Genomic DNA, 17,738 nt, shown 5'->3' on the forward strand with positions numbered 1-17,738 from the left:
GAACAAATTTCAAGGTTCCAAAATCTTTCACCCCAGTAAACAATCCCCTTAATATTTTCTAGTTTCTGAATTTAGATTAGAACAGTGGATTTCACCTGCCTAGTTAAAAGCTTTGCAGCTATGTGGTGTTGAATTTCACCATCCATACTCACAAACATAAAAGCATCCTGCAATAAATCACACAAGCCCATAAAATTGCTCTATCGGTATCTATTTTTATCTATTCATCAGGTAAGCCATGCTAGGTACAAATGTCTCAGTTTATCCCTGATATGAGACAAGTGCTACAGTGAAATGACATACTCAAATGATGCACATACTAATACAGAGTTAAAACCTCAGGACTAAATAATTAAGTCTGTTGGCAGCTTATAGACTTCTCTCTGAAAATCTTTACTCCCACACTAGTATGGTAAACTAAGTGTGCCCTCTAAAAGTGGTATGCAGTTCCACAGTCTGAAAGCAACAGAGAATGCTGAATGACTTAGTGGGAAACAAGAAATATGCAGCCTGGCTGTACGACACTGTCCCTCCCTACAGAGAGACACTTACCTGAAGTACTGTCATTCCAGATGAGTTTCTTCTACAGTGGCTTTTGTCACCCATTTTCCTTTTCCTCCTCACCTTAGCCCTGCCACTGCTAGAAGCTGTGTTAGCTACTCTTAAGTGGCATACTTTTACTTGCTATCTCAGGTTCTGGTGTAGAAATGGAACACAAATACTGCGGTTCTACAGGAACACTGAAGGTATCTCAATCCACCCACTATCTGTGTGTGCACAGAATGTGGTTCCGTGGCAATCACTGACTGGCTGTGGCTGTCACATGTAAGAACATTCTAGAAAACCACTGTCAGAACTTGTCATTTAGGATTGTATTACAAAAGCAGTTGGCACAAAGGGTGCACCCCATACAGGGCTCCATTTCACTCCTGCTAATCTGCCTTAGAGGAGTTGGGTCATCGTGGACTCCTTTACTGAGAACGTCTGCTTCACAAATGACCTGCCTACAAAAGGAGGATGAAAACAGAATTTTAATTGCTTCTCTAGAAGATGGATTAGCCCTTTGGTAACTCTGAGTAATAGTTCTCACATAACTGGACAGACTGCAGTCCTTAAGTGGCAGAACTTAAGCAAACAGCTACACAGTTTGCAAGCAGTTTCAGTGCAATGTTCGCCATACAGGTACAAGAAATCCCTTCACTAAAGGTCACAGGTATAATAAACAAAATCCAAATATCAAAACATGAAAGGCTTTATATTCATAGGGTTATCAGGTTGTAATTGTGCCAATAAAAGCAATTTTCCATTCACCAAATCTATTCCCCATTTTAGTCATGCACTATGTACAATTCATAAGCAACAGAATTAAATACATAAAATCTATGTTTTTATTATAATGACTGTGTAGACTTCAAGGATAATGGGAGATCATGTTTCCAAGACCACTGCCAAAAAATACAAATTTTGAAGCATCATCTACAAATGAAGCTCTAAATGCTGAAAGCAAGGATGTGGTATTCATGAACAACCCTACTGCTGGCTCATGACTTCGGGAACCACCATTTCCTCTCATGCAAATCTGTTTTGGAAAAAAAAAAAAAAAAAAAAAACATAAATAAGGAAGCCTGTGCATCCTTTTTTTTTTTTCAACATATTTTTCTTATTTTACAAAATGTATTTCTATCCAAAATTTGCACTTGGTGAACAATAATAGAAAGGTGGGTGTTTTTTGCTGCAGTCTTTTCACATTTGCGTTGAAGGAAAGAAAAAAGCTGAAACAGTTAAAGGGGAGGTGCTTATACACCTCCTGTGCAAACTCAGATTTCTGTTCCTTTAGCCACACCTCTGGAGACAGGATAGGGGAAGCGGTCCTCTCTTGATTTTTCTCCATGTCAGCTAGAAGACAGACTATTGCTGACATCCTCCTTCCAAAGAACCCAAAACAGAAACGGAAATGGGTCCTTTTAAAGCTGTGAATGCAGAAACCCCAGCTCAGTGAAGCAACTTTTTTGCTCATCATTTTACTACGCCCCACCATCCTCTGCATCACTACTACCCTTTTCTTGCTTCAGTCTATTCAGTAGGGCTTCCTCTGACTGCTTCAGCCTCAAAGCAGCTGCTTTCTTCTCCTGCTCAGAGTGGCTCTTCATGTGAGCACTGCGACTTTTCACTTTATAGAAAACCCTGGAAGAGCAAACAGTTTTACATTAAAATACATGAAACCAAACAAACAAAGAAAATGTACTATTAATTTGTTCAAAGCAGAAATAGAAATGCAAAAATATGGGAACATTTTACATTTGCATCCTTTAAGTCTACAGTTACTTTCCTCTCAGCTCTGTCAACCTAATATGTTACCCAATTTTCAGTCTAATTTAATATATTTTTCTATCTGCAGTTTTTGCTGTTCCTCTCTGTTGGTTGAGATGTTTCCTTGGCAATTCTATTTTGCATTTTTGACACTTTCAACACTGACCTAAAAATCCCCCACCACCACCAGAAATACTGCTGTAAAAACAGACTATGAACTCCTCCCTCTTTCTGAGAGGGAAAAACATAACTTTCCAGACTTGATTAGCATACTAGGTACAAGACCGTTACTTCTCCTTAACACACAGAAATGGAAGTCAGTGATAAGTCAACCACAAAGAGGAGACTGATCTCTCCTCACCACAAATGAAAGATTTGCTAAAACGCTAAGGCTGAAGTCCTAATGACAACATGATATGGTGAATGTCTGCCTATACAGTAAGAGTCCGAGATGCATCAAATTTTGATTTCTGTACTTACATGGCTCTATGGTGGAAATGGTTGCAGCCCTGACTGCAACTCATGTGACTCTGGTTTAATGAGCCATTACAGCAGTGCAGGGATTACACAGGAAGGGAGAAGAGGGAAGGGGCAGGGCCCAATCATCATTCCCTCATTGTTGAGGAGGATGAATGTACTCGGGGTCATCCTAGGAAGGCACGATTCACCTGGTGGAAACTGGGAAAACTACCTTATGTGTTACAGGGTTAGCGCAGGGCTGCTTTACGGAAATGTCCCTTGCAGAAGCGAGATGAATGACCTGGGTCAGCCCACTGGACATTCTCTTTCCTCTTCCTTAGCCAAATGTGCACAAGGATGTTAGGATACAAGAAAAAACATGAACTACCTTAATGATGACCCCCGTTGATGGAGGAGGGGACAAATTGACTGACTGGCTGGGAAAGGGCCAATGACTGGCAGATAGCTGGGGGCAAAGTGTGAAAAAAATTGAGTCCTGTACTGCCAGAGTCAAAACACAGACTCTTGTATTGTCACTCACTGCTGCAGTCCTAAACTCGAAGATCATTCTCCCTTCCCCTTGAAAATAACCTTACAGTTACTGCATACATAGCCTTGTGAGGTGCAAGGGGATTTTGTCTCCTTACAAAAAATGCCTTTTTTTGTGGAACCTGTTAGTTATGGGTCCTTGGCTTTCTCTGTTCATTGTTCATTGTGTTGAAATACAAACTCACAGCCTACTAGGGCCATTTAAGAGTTTAACAGCCTGAGTAAAACACTAACTTTTAAATCAACTGTTTGTTTTCTTAAAAAAACTCCCAAAATGTTCTTTAGGTATTGTGGAGTTCCACAGTCTACCAACTATATAATGGAAGAAAACTCTTAGTGACAGTTCTAGATTGGGGTATCATGACAGGCAGATTATTAACCCCAGGGGAGGCTGTGGGTTTAGAAAAGGAAATACCCAACACAGCAGCTAATTTCATTCTTAAGGCATTTAAAAAAACAGAATTATCATCTGTTAATAGCCCCAACTGAATGACAAGTGTTTCAATATTTTTCTGATTGTAATATGATAAATGTGTCTTGTATATGTCTTCTGTGTGCATTCCAGTTTTGTCAGTTGTGATACACTGAAGGAGCAGAAGGATTCACAGTATTCTATGACAGGCCAAAGAGTGGACAGAAATAAGGAGATCAAAAGTCTCTCATATCTGCAGGAGATGCACACCAAGCTGTCACTAAGCTATAACATCTTTTCATCACTTCTTTAACTTGATTTTCAAATTTTAAACCAGAGCCCACCAGGATCTCCAAACCGTCACGAGTAGCTCCAATCAACATAAGACTAAGACATACAGGTACCCAGTACTATTACTACCAACGTGCATGAACATGCACTTTTTAGCACTGAACTTCATATCCATCAAGGCCATCAAATGAAGGAGAGTATATAAGTATTGAAGTGCACAGTGATCACCAATATTAATAACTATACCCCAAACACTCAGCAGGCAGCTTCCATGCAGCAAGTGGGGTAGCAATCTTGTTACTGTGTGCTTAGTGTCATTATACACAACATTCCCATCTCTAGGGAGAGGCTAGGCACCACTTAAAGGACAAATTTCACTCCACTGTGGGTAGCATGTCATGGTCACACTGATGTCCTTCCATCACATTAGAGGAGAATATGCAGTTGTTTCATTGCCAAGAAACTGAGGAGATGCTGGATACAGTTACTAAAGGGAAATCAGGCAAGGGGGGAACAGAAGTTAGTAGCCCACAAACTGACGAAGCAAAGAAATACAGCTGACACAAGCAAGCATAAACAAATATGCCACTTAAGGTAGAAATAAGGGAAAAAAACAGTTTGACTAAATTTAAATAATGCTGCCCCCCATCTGAATTTCCTACCCATTGGTGACCACCAGGACAATTACGGAGATATCAGACCAGCTCACAGAACTGCACTGCATCTCATTTATTTGGGGCAACACAATGGGTGTAGCACTGGTGATCTAGACAGGTTTATACCAGCTGATTAAAGCTAGGCTACTACTCCAAAATTCATATGGTTTGCAATGTAAAATGTTTTACAAATAATGTGAATTTTCAATACAGTGGGGTTGTGCTTTAAATAACATTTTATTTAATTAGTTTAAGTGCCACTGTTTCTTTGCATCATCCCAAGCTGCTATCAATTCAAGGAGATGGGACCTTGGGTTAAGTCTAATCTGAAAGATAACAGCAAAAAACTGCACCACAAAACCTATACTTAGGAACATGAACTCAAGCACAAATATATATGATCTACTTGCTGAGCAACCAACAACTATGTAAATGTTTACTCAGTACCATCACACTGTGTCACCAATGGAGCAGCATGCTGTGGTAAGAAGTTAAACTGGTTAAGCAGCTAAATCCTGTACTGTACCCCAGGTCTATGACACAGAGGGATGAAAGCCTTGAAAGCAACCCAGGCAACCCAGGTAGCCTGTGTCCGATTGGCAGCTCAGGTACTGTATACGTTAGGGTCTGAAGGAGGTGAAAAGGGCAGACAGAAGAAAAACTGTGGCTAGAAAGGAATGTGTGAAAGACAATTACAACAAAACAGTGTATAAAAGGTGTAAGAAAGGAGGTGGAGAAGGCACAATACAAGGATGCAAGCAGATGAGTTGCAACGAAAGTGAGGGTAGCAAAAGTGCAAGTTCAATAGTAGCTGGTAGAATGGAAACATCTTTTTAATAATAAATAATAATAACAATAATAATAATAGAGAAAAAGTGAGGGAAGGACAGGCATGACCAGGCCGAGTATGAAAAGGAGGAAGACAATGGAAGGAATAACCTGAAACAATGAATGAATGCCGTACCTCAGCATTTTCATGAATAAAAAGGAGGGGTGGACACCACAGTGAAAAGGAAGTAAACCACAGCGAGTAAAGCCAAGGGACGTAAACAAAAATTGTCCTATGCAAACTGCCTCAAAGCATTATCCCTGTATTCTGTTTCCTATATGCTGTTGATGGCAGATTTATGTCTTGCATACAAAGCATTGCAATACCCCACTATGAAGGGGCACCTTCATATCCACAAACCAAAAGAGCACCAAAATTATCAGTTATAAAGACAAACTTTGCCTATGACAAACAGGACCTGCTAGAGATGCAGGTATGTATCTCAGAGACTACCCCTTCTCTGGAACAGGATCCCCATCCATGTAAAGCAGAGTTCCTCCTTAGGCCAGTTCAAGTTTAACTTGAACTGGATAGGAAACCAGGCATTCACCCCTGGTTTGGCACCTATGACACCAACTGACACGTGCAGCCTGTAAGTAGCTCATCTCACAGGCCACTGCTTATAAATGTTTCATCTGATGTTGTAAATCTTCATTCATTCCTTACTAATGGGTGTCAGTTCCATCCTCGAAACCGACTTGGGTCAATACACAAGCTTGCGCCAGCCAAAAAACTCTCGAGCTAAGTCATACCCATAAGTGCTCCTCTCCTCCTTTCCCCAGATCTCATTTGCTGCATACTTCTCAAGACGTGCCAAGCCAGCTCCCAGGTAAGTAGTAACATTTTTTGGATACATCTTTGCTGAATACCCTTCTAGTCTTTCTAATTTCTTGCGCTTTTAGCGATTAATAGTCCTCTTTACTCTTGTAATTTTTGTGCGAGTTTTCTTACCCTTTTTCTTACCTTTTGGTATCCTTAGTACCACTGTTGGTACAGGCCCCTCCCTTACCCTTGCTGTAATTGCTTTTACCATTGTTGGCACCTCCCCCACTTCTTAAAAAAAAAAAAAAAAAAAAAAAAAGGTTAATTTCTTTCTTTCGGTGTGTGTGTTTACCTTAAAGTAATTTGTTGTTTAATCAACTGGTGACTACTTTTGACATAGAACTTCTGTCTGGTTTATTCAGGATTTGACACTCCTTTACACAATGTCGGACAAGAAAGGAATGACTGGGTTCAAGCAGTGTGACAAATGTGGCTGAAAGATGCCCAACTCTGATGGGCATCTTTCGTGTGTCTACTGCCTCGGAGTTCCTCACCTTCAGTTACAACCGCCGTGTGACATTTGTAAAAGTTTTAGCTCTCGCACTTTGGCAAGGTGGAAAAAAAATTGATTCTAAAGGCATTACTACAAACTCCCTTTTCGGAGGCTCTTTCTGAGGAAGAGGTCTCAACACCTCCCAAAAAAGATTTGAGAGAAGCCATTTGGTTCAGACTTCTCCAAGTTCCAAGTAACCAAATGTCTTCTCAGACATTACCCTGAACAGACACCAAAATTATTGAAAATGTCTGCACCGACTATTACGGCACCAGAGCCTTTAAGCTCTCTCAACAAAGCCGAAGACACCTTCCACAGAACAGACAATGATACCTGCTTCGGTACCGATAGTTGCTTTGGTACCAGACAGAACTTCAGCACAGACAGTAATTTCTCTCACGGCTCCTTCGTCCTCTGTGCCGAGAACTGAAATTCTACCTAGGATCAAACACTCTCCTACAATTGGCCCCTTTTTAGGCAATAACATAGTCCATTTCTCCGGAGTATCTACGTTTGACCAGGAGTCTTTCCGAACTCGAAATAGTGAGGCTTGTCGATCAGCTCCTAGCAGCCAAAGGAATTCCAACCTCTACCAAGACTTCCCTCCTACCTGCAGCTGAAGGTTTTTCTGCACAGACTCGGACATATCCTCCTTCAACCTCTTCTCAAGCTTTGGAGGCCTCAGTACCAATGTCTATCCTGGTGCTTACTTCTTTGGTTCCTGTGATGTTACTTTCCACGATTCCAGAGCCTACCCTCTGGACTTCAGTTCATTCAGAGCCGATCCACCCTTGGGATCGTGACTGGCCTGTTGGCACAGTGACCCCTAGTTCGGCACTAATATGTTCTATGGTGCAGTCTATGGTTTCAGTTGTTTCAGCAGCTCCCGATCCTCTCGAGGCTCCTATCCTGGAAGTGGGCTCATTGGAGTGGGGTGTGACCCCGGTCCCGAAGTTGTTCTTCACTGTTCCGAGCTCCCATCCCTCTTCAAGTGGGCCTGCCTTGCAGGTGATGGAGAGGGCTCTTGCCTCTGCAAACATGCAGTGAGCCTGAACTTTCCTTTTCCTCTGGTATGCAGTTGGCACAGCCCACTATGCAGGGACTTCAGGCATGGGAGTAGCAAGAAACTCTACTCTAGGGCACCCGCTCTTAGGAGTCCTCCTCAGAAGATCCCACTAAGGAGCCACCCCAAAAGAAAATGTGCAAGAGGAAGCATGTCGATTCCCCTGAGGAATCAGTCACTGAAGATAGAGTTCAATGAGGGAGAACGGTCCCTATGGTGACCCCTTGAAGATGTCTCATTCAGAGACATACTGGAGATCCTGAAACAGATGGGTTACTATAAGCCCATCAACACTTCTGAGGAATCTGTATTCTTGCAAGTCTTCTGTGCTCGACCCTCTACTTCCTGGGTGCCCCTACCTGCAGATGAGCCGATTAAGCTCATCATGCAGCATGCCTGGAAGGCCCCTGACACCAGTGAGCCAATTCCCCGAAGCCCTGATAAATTCCTTTCTCCACCACAAGACCACCCTCACTGGTCCAAAGGTTTAGTAGTGGATTCCATGGTTGTGGCGGCGGCCACAAAAAGAGAATTTGCGGAAGACAACTTGACTGTCCATCCTCCGAACAGTGAGTCCTGGATGATAGACAGACTAGGAAAGTGGACTTGCACTTCAGTGACCTTCGCTTTACGGTCACTGAACTAGCTGACATATTTACACATCTCCAAAGGGACCCGATTACAGACCTTTCAGGTACTTTGACAGGGGTATTGCCTGAAGAGGTGTGGAATAAACTTGCATCTCAGCTTGCCACCCTAGAGTCCATTTCTAACTTCTCCATGTGGTTGATCGCCCATACAACTGAGGGGGCAGTCATAGCAGCCAGTTCAGGCAATGTCATGAGATGCCTGGATCCGCTTATGTGACTTTGCGGACCCCTTCAAGTCTTCCTTCATCTACACTCCCGTTGATGAGTCTTCCTTGTTTGGCCCAAAAGTTAAGAACACGTTAGCCAGGTGTGAGAACAATGGAAAGACCCTATCTGCCATGGGCATACTCTTTTCTGCTCCTCAATGATCCTACACCAGGAATCAGAGACATGGAAAGATGTGGTTAAAAAAAATCCCAAGGGCCTTTCCGTGACACACGTGGTGAGCAATCTCCTCAGGGCAGAGGGGGGAACTCATTGGGAAGAGGCCCCTCCCATGGCAGAGGGGGCCCACAAAACCAGAGCTCCAGAGATTCCTTCTCTGGTCAACCATATGAGCGCACCTGAAGAGCGGCCCGATTGCTTACCTCTGGAAGCAGTTGGGGGACATTTTTCTCTGCATCATCTGCATCACTTGGCCTGGCAAGCAATAACATTAGACTCCTGGGTGTACAGGATAATGACCAGAGGCTACCACATCCCCTTCAATCTTTACCCCAGGTCACTAAGGCGAATCCCCAACATTCCACCCAGTCAGAGGGATGCAGCAGCACTACAAGTTCTAAAACTGCTAAGAAAAAGTCATCCAACCAGTCCCACCAGAACAAACAGGCTCCAGATTTTACTCAAGGTTCTTTTGTCCCAAAAAAGATAGGGGACTGGAGACCAAATTTGGATCGCAGTGTACTGAACAAGTTCATCAGACAAGCAAAATTCCGGATGGTCATGGTTCAGTCCATTCTTCCATTTCTGGAGAAGGACGACTGGATGTGCTCTACAGATCTTCAGGATGTGTATTAGCACATAAAAATGGACAAGCGATCCAGAAGATACATCTGCTTCTGACTGGGAGCCAATCATTACCAATTTCGAGTACTGCCCTTTAGTCTCTCCACAGCCCCCAGGGTGTTCACCAAATGCATGGCAGCAGTAGTAGCTCACTGAGACTACAAGGATTCCGTGGGTTTCCATATCTAGATGATTGGCTCATTTCCGCTCCAACCAGGGGTCTACTGCTTCAAGCCATATCATACACTCAAAATCTGGCAAGAAAGCCAAGTCTCTCAATAAACACAGAAAAATCAAAGCTGGTACCGACTCAAAGCTTATTGGGGCAACGTTCGACACGATATCCTGCCAAGTCATTTTACCTCATTACAAGCTACCAAGATTGAGATCTCAACTTCAAATAACACTCTCTCAAAATTTTGTCCCAGTTCGACTGGTCCTACAACTCCTGGGTTCTACGGTGGCTACAATCACACTGGTTCCACTAGCAAGATTCCATACGAGACTGCTTCAATGGCTCCTAGCATTCTCAATGGTCTTTTTTTTTTTTTTTAACACACATGTGGATTAGGTAAGACATCAGAACAAACAGATGCAAACAACATCTGAATTGGTGGATGAAGCCGGAGGAGGAGTTCTGTTGTCATCCTCCCCCTCCCAAACCAAAGCCATAGTGACCACGGACACTTCCTGATGGGGTGGGGGAGGCATTTTCAGGGAAAGACCGTCCAAGGCACTTGGTCCCCTTTAGAGGCCAGGCTGCATACCAATGTCCTAGAACTGAGGGCAGTGCGCCTATCATTGCAAGCATTCCAAACGACCCTTCCGTCGGGGACAATTGCTATCCAATCACACAATATGTCAGTAATCTGGTACATCAACAAGCAAGGAGGAACCAGATCCTAACCATTATGCCGGGAAGCCCTGAGAGTGTGGCAATGGGCAATAGCTTTCAGACGCTTTTTCTTAGCAATGCACATTCCCAAGAAGTCCAATCTGATTGCAGACAAACTGGGGAATAAGATTCTGATGCCTCACGAGTGGTCTCTCAATCACATAGCAGCGACACAAATATTTTGTTGTCAGGGCTGACCTTGCTGCGACCTCTTTGCTTCTCCCTTGAACCACAAATGCAGCAGCTTCTTCACCCTGATCTCCTTCAGGGGGAGTCACCGAGAGATGTTCTGATACAGGATTGGCCCCCAGGTCTACTGTATGCCTTTTCCCCTATTCCCCTCATTCCACAGTTCTTGAAGAAAGCACAATGGTTGAGAGGCAAAGTAATCTTCATTGCACCCTATCGGCCTCATCAAGTTTGGTTCTCCTTTCTATGGCCTCACTTGGTCCACCGTCCGTGGACCCTAGATCCAACCTCGGGACTCCTATCTCACCCACAAGGACTGTTGCATCCCAACCTTCAGAGTCTCAAGCTGAATGCTTGGCATCTCCACTTCCGCTGACTGCCAGGCAGATGAACCCATTTCCCCAATACGAAAGATATTTCTGGCTTCTCATAAACCCTCCACCAGGAAACTCTATCGTAGCATATGGGTCATGTTTGTAATCTGGGCTAAAGAGCAAGAACTAAACCCATTCTCAATCCCAGTCCATAAGGTCTTAGAATACCTGTCGACTCTACTCCAATCAGGAGCCTCAGCCTCTACTATTACAGTTCATGAAGATCTACAACACAGACGGAATGTTATGGTAAGAACATAACTTCTTTTTCTCCCAAGCCCCTGCTTACAATACCAAGGGTACCAGAACTTGAGAGATTTGGGATGTATAGCTAGGTTTTAAAAGGCACCAGTTGTTATTAGCTTAGTACACATCTGTGAACCTATGACCAAAACAAAGTCAGAAGAGGAGGAAATGGAGAGGAAACAATGGCAGGGGGAACAGGTTGGCTGCCTTACAGTGTAATCACGGATGTGTCAGTGTGATCACAGATCAATTGATGGATGTTTCAGCAGATCAGTGGCCAGTACAGAAGTGTGTCAGGAGTTGTAGGACTATAATTCTGGGGAACTACAAGCGTGTTATGTCTACAAGAAGTGGAACTGGAAGTCATGGGAGAGGATGTTAAAAGAACCCTGAAGGAAACATGGTCGCTTTCCTATACAATAATAAGCAACGCTGTTTAATGGCCTGGCCAAAAGGAGATATTAAACAGATATAGTTTTACAACAATTGCAACAGAAACTGACAGGTGCTGCCAGAGACATCTCTACTTAGACTTGCATCAAAAATCCTAACCTGATCCCACTGGAAGGGAAACTGAAGGAGCTGTAAGCACAAAATATGACAACTGCAAAAACAGGAAGATGGCAGCTGTCCATACAAACACCAGAAAGACCAATGTAATTCAGTGGACATGAATTGACAGGAATGCACTAAAAAGACCTGACTTGGGTACCAAGGACAGTGGCCGTCTCCCGGTAGTGGCATGCTACCTCAGTTTTGTGTGATGTACTGTCCCAATTTAAGTGCAGACTGTCAGAGTTCATTATGCTGTCCTTCACAACTCCTTCCTTACACAGCAGCAGACTTCCAATGCATTATGATGCTGACGCATTCTTTCCTTAGACATCCCTGCAGATTTTTTTTTTTTTTTTTAAAAGAGGTTAAGACAGGGTATATGCCATTGGCATTTTTTATCTATAAACTAAAAAAAAAAAAAATACAGAAAAGTGTAAGCGATGCATGGATTTGAAAATAAATGTTCCGTTGTCAGTTCAAGGTACTGTCACCAGTACATTCTGATTGAAAAATGAACTTCTGTACCGTTCACATTCACAATGGAGGATTTAATTCTCCTGTCACTTTTGCAGAAGAAGAAAGACCATGCAAGTACTTTTCAACAATAATAAACTCGGCAAAGCTCTTTATGAGCATAAAGTACAAGAGCAGTTTTTTTTTAGAACTAAATCTGTGGCCCATAATGTGACGGGCAACAGATCCCACTACTGCCAGGAGATGTGTACTCTTAAAACATATTTATACTATGACTATTAAAACTTATTTATACTATGCATAGTATAACTCACATGCTACTGCGCCAACAGATGCGTACTCCAAAACATTTATGTTATGCAGCATATCTTACTAATTCTTAAAAGCACAATGGTTCTGAATGCACAAGATGATTAATGCATTACACTGACCTTAGAGAATGTCAACACTTTTTCCTACATCTTTTTCCCTCCCTTGATGCCTGCCAACTATGACCAACCAACTGACCCTCTCGTACCTCATCCCAACAACCATTTATCCAAAGATGAGTGACAGCCTGTTGACAGAAAAGGCCATCACCCACCATCAATGCAGACCCAATGAGTTTTGTCCTTAAATCCCCTCCCCCAGACAACTTAACATGGGTGACACCAAGGCAGAGCTTGCATTACTTGCCTAGTAATGTAAGTATGTTTTCATACAATGTGTCAAATCTAGCGACAGCATTACATGCTACTTGTCAAGTGGGTAGGGGATTACACCCATAAAACATAGATGTTGTTCACTGATAACATCTTTTAAAGATGGGTGAAAAACAGGCAGATGCACCAGCAGACTTTCCACTCGGTCCAGGCTGTCAACTTGCTTGTTCTTAAATTTAGCCTGTAGTGACATCAAAGCAAACACCCCCCCCCCCCCAACTCACACTCCTGCAGGACATTTGCTATAAAAAAGGTTTCAGACAAAAACCTCTCAGCTGTCTTAGCTTTGTCCAGATGAACTCCCAACCTCCTTAGGGACATCAGCTGTAAATGAGAGGTTTTATCATTCCCATAGTTTAACTAATGGACACCCAGACTTGGTTCAAAGCCCAGACACTTAGTGCAGATGGACATTTTACATCTGTGATAAAAGGCCAGACCCTAACCTCGTATTCTAAGTCAGATATTAACAATCATTCCCAAAGTATCATTCAGTCGCATTACATTTCACACCTCACCATCTGTCCTACACCAGTGGTTTAAAATATCACTCCAGCTTTGCTGCGAGGTGGGGGTAGGGGTACCACAGTACTAAGAACCTTCAGCAGTCACTTTTCAAATCACATTCTATGTAAAGTCAGATAAGCATAACAGACCACAGAAATCATCTGGTCTTGAACTGAAATGACATTAAAAAGGAGGAAAAAGGCAAAACTGAACAAAGAAAAATACTAGAATATCACAGATAAGGCACAATTCACACAACTGATACTTGAACAAAGTAGACACAAGACCACTGCCAAGTGTCACTGGTGTGGTTAAGTTAGCACCGTTTCCTTTAAATTGGCTGAGATGTCACTGGACTTTGCAACAATGTTTCCTAAGTTTAAATCTCAAGTTTCTCTAAAATGTCCAAAATATTCTGGACGTAAGTAGGACCACCAGTCCCATGACGGAGTTACTGCTGTCAACAAAAGATGCAAATGGATCTGATTTGACAAAAAAGTAAAACCAAAGGGGGGGCTGCTCAGTATCCCTGGGGAGGTTGGGGTTGGGGGTGCAGCCAAAGAGGTGCCTATCAAATAATTTGAGGAATGAACAGAAAACATTGTACAAATATCTGTGCGCGTCCTCATCACAAATGAACTCAAAGTAATTCTAGTACATCAGACAGATCCCCAGTAACTCAAGTATCTACCACACAATTATGTGGCATTTACTACCTACCTTACATCTGATCTTCCTCATGTTGTTCATTTTGCCACAAGAACCTTCACCAAATTGCCAAAAAAAAAAAAAAAAAACATCCCTGCCAACTCTGCAGCAGAGATTTTGGCCCAGTCACAGAAATCCACATTCTACTAGCACACCCTATTTCTGGAGGAGACAGCTCACTTACCTCATGAGTGTGAAGGAATAAGTGATATCTCACCTACAACAAAGCTAAATGGTCAAAGGCCTAGTATTGAATGCACAAGTCCTGGGGGGAGCATGAGACAATCTAATGAATGCTCACATTCAAGCCAAACTTGCAAGTGCAGATAAGAGTGTAGTGGTCACAGCTTAACGTAACAAATGCTACACAATATTTACAGGCCAGCAGGAGGAAAGCAACTAACAGCATCTACTCCACTCCACCATTAAAAAAAAAAAATTAAACCCACTGGACGTTTACTGTGACCCTAGCCCTAACCTCTCCCTCCTGGTACCTAAAGATCCCAGAAGCTGGAACAAAGACTTGACTCTTGCATGAAGGAAAGCTCAAAACATTGTTAAAGTTTCATCCATCTGTGCAGGACTCCAGAAGCTCACAGAAATAACCAGTAATCCAGAGAGTTTACATGGTTGGAGAATGTGAAGAATGGTGGACAAAATTCAGCACAAAGCAAAAACAGACATCTCTAAAACATTCCTTCACTGGATGACAACCCCAGCATGGATTACGGATCATTAGAAACTAGCAAGTCATAATGTTATATGCTCCCCCACTTCATACCTTAAAAACAAAGCACAGAAGAAAAAAGGAAAAAATGTTAGGGTCTGACCACAATCAAACAACTTTAACACTCGAACAAAATTATTACTTACTTGCCACACTTTTTGCAAGGAAATGTGTTCTCTTGATTTTGGCTTTTGTTCACTATAATGGGCTTTTTCTTGTTTGGAGGTGGAGGGGTCTGTCTTGGTTTTGCAACAGGCTCTTTTGGCCTCTCTGTACTCTTGTTGACAAACTCTTGGTTTTTCAATATCAGAACATCCTTGCTCTACAGTAAACAAAAAAATCTCTCAGATCACAAAAAATGCAGAACTAAGAGAAATGAAAAAGTGAGAAAGAAGGATTACACAAATATACAACAAACAAAAAAGCTACAATATCCAGAGACTCCAATTTAACAGCTATCGCATTATATAAGCATCCCACCCCCCTCTGCCCCTTTCCACTACTTTCTGAACTGCTTCCACAGAATTATATTCCAGCACCCATCAAAGCAGAATACTTCAAGGACCCAAGTTCCTCTTAATGTAAAAAACGCTTTCTCATCAGGCTTCTAAGTACCTGCAAGTACCTGCCAGTCGTACTCCCCTCTGTATCTTGCCCTTCGTTGTGAGTTCCACCCTATCACTCTATTTCACATTACTGAGAATCCAGGCCACATTATTCTCTTCCTCTTTTCTCCTCCGGATTTTTTAAATATTTTACCCATTCTTTCTCTCTACCAACTCATATGACCATTCTTCTGTCCCCTTATTCCTTCTGTTACCTTCCTAAATCCTCCTCCTGCTGTTTGATGTTAAGAGGGGCAGAACACTTTGACTGCAGATGCAGGGGAAAAATGAGAGGTCGTCAGCTGCAGGAAGCAGGAGCTTTTCAAAAGGTACTTACTAGGTTATTGAACTGTTAGGATCCTACAAAGCCTAGCCTTACATTACCATGAAAGTTTTTAGCCCTTATATTTTGCATTCAAATAGCCCTGATATGAGCCTAACAAGGCTATGTTGGGACATTTACACATTCTCCCTATCAATAAGGGATGGGGTAAACTTGCGATTGGTTACCATTCCATTCATCCAAATTACATTCGACTAAAATAAGAGAAGCACTTTGCTTTATGTGGTGTGGAAGATGACACCACTGAAGTGGTATTTTCTCCGATACAAACCTACTTCTTTTGCAAAAAGATATTTGAGATCTCCTGAGTGGGGGTTTATGACACCACTGGACTTGCAAATGTGTAACAGGTCTGAGAATAGGTTGTGCTGAAATTCTATATTTAAGGCAAGGGTCACCTCTTAGTAACCTGTATGATACTCAGAAGAGGGACAAGGCTGTCTGCATAGTTTTCACAATTTAGGCCCTTGACTTTTTTTCATGAAAAAGTACTGTGGCTATTCCAGTTGTGATAAGTGTTTGGACAGATAGATACCGTTGACCAACGAGTGCCAAATCCAGTAAAACAATTACATCCTTAGCCCTGCTTCCCAAATCTATAAGTTTTGACACCTAGGGTTATTTTAAGGGGTATACTTAGGCTTGGGCATGGGCGGTCAAGCATTTACAGGATGCCTCTTTCTAACAGAGACATAGGTGCTAGACAAGGAATACATTTTTGATTTCCCATCCAATGGTCCAGGAAGAGCTCTGATTCACCTGGATGGGAAGCCTGTTCCAAAAAAAGGAGTAGTCTCAGAGATACACCTGTCCCTCCAACATATCCTACTTATGTTGTAGACTAAGTTTATGTTCCTAGATTGCATAATTCTGATGCTGTTTTTTTTTGAGAATGTGCAGCAGGTCCAGAGAGATCAGAGGTAATTTTATAGGGTAGGGATAGATTGCCTCTCAGCAGTCTGTAGCAGACATGAGCACAGGAAATAGGGTTCTGATGTAATCTGCATAGAACATGTTTATGCCTTGTATTCTTTTTGTAAGGAACTTCTGTTGACACTCCAGTTGTTGCATATGTTTGGTTGTTGTCGTTTGTCTTTTTGGCTTTTCCCGGTAAGGGGTCGCCACAGCGGAACTCCGGTCCGCTAACGATTGGCAGTAGATTTTTTATGGTGCCGAGTTGCCAGCCCGACGCCCAACCTTCAGCGAAGGAACGCCCATTCACACATGTCTTTCGGAGGCCACGCGACCGCAGGGAGGACATGCAGACTCCACACAGAAAGCACTCCCCGCACACTAGCTGAGAATCGAACGGGAGAACCACTTGCTGTGAGGCAACAACGCAACATAAAAAAAGGGTGAGGTAATCAAAGAGGTCTGATGAGAACAGACTACAGTGGAACATAGACATCCTAGGACCCAGATGCCATACCCTTCCTTATCAATTGCTCAGTGTAGGATGAGTTCCTTACCACCATAGACACATGATGGTCAAAGGCCAGGTTATTGTCTCCATGGATTCCCAAATCCCTGACCACTGGTGGTCTACTCTTAAGGGGGTGTATTATCAATGTGGTCAATTCCAGGTGTAGCACAAACAACTGCACAAGTAATTGTAGTTGTTCCTTTTCATTGTTGTGTAGATTCTAAGGATAGCAGACTTCTCAAAGTATATTGTTAATACATTTCTTGGCACTGATTTTTAGACGGTGGCTCTGGCACCAGTTATTGATTTGTGTCAGGCCTTCTTGGAGGGTATTTGTGCCTGACATCAAAACATCATGTGTTTATACATGTTGACAACATAATGTCTATACATACAGCATGTCATGCAATGCTAATGCTGTTATTGTTAATGTGTGCATCTCTTACTCT

General features: G+C 42.6%; 1 protein-coding gene across 1 annotated transcript in view; it reads right to left on the bottom strand.

Moving 5' to 3' along the window:
• Positions 1–1,365: 1,365 nt before the first annotated feature.
• The window catches only part of MIDEAS (mitotic deacetylase associated SANT domain protein), a 336,978-nt gene continuing 320,605 nt past the window's right edge, over positions 1,366–17,738 (bottom strand). The window contains exons 12-13 of the mRNA XM_044074090.1: positions 15,065–15,240; positions 1,366–2,184 (exon numbers count right to left, since the gene is read on the bottom strand). Of these exons, the coding sequence (XP_043930025.1) occupies positions 2,025–2,184; positions 15,065–15,240 (336 nt within the window). The 3' untranslated portion in view covers positions 1,366–2,024. The remainder of the gene's footprint in view (positions 2,185–15,064; positions 15,241–17,738) is intronic.

Source organism: Protopterus annectens, chromosome 6.part0, assembly GCF_019279795.1.
Source record: "Protopterus annectens isolate FY-2018-M chromosome 6.part0, PAN1.0, whole genome shotgun sequence".
Taxonomy (NCBI): Eukaryota; Metazoa; Chordata; order Ceratodontiformes; family Protopteridae; genus Protopterus; species Protopterus annectens.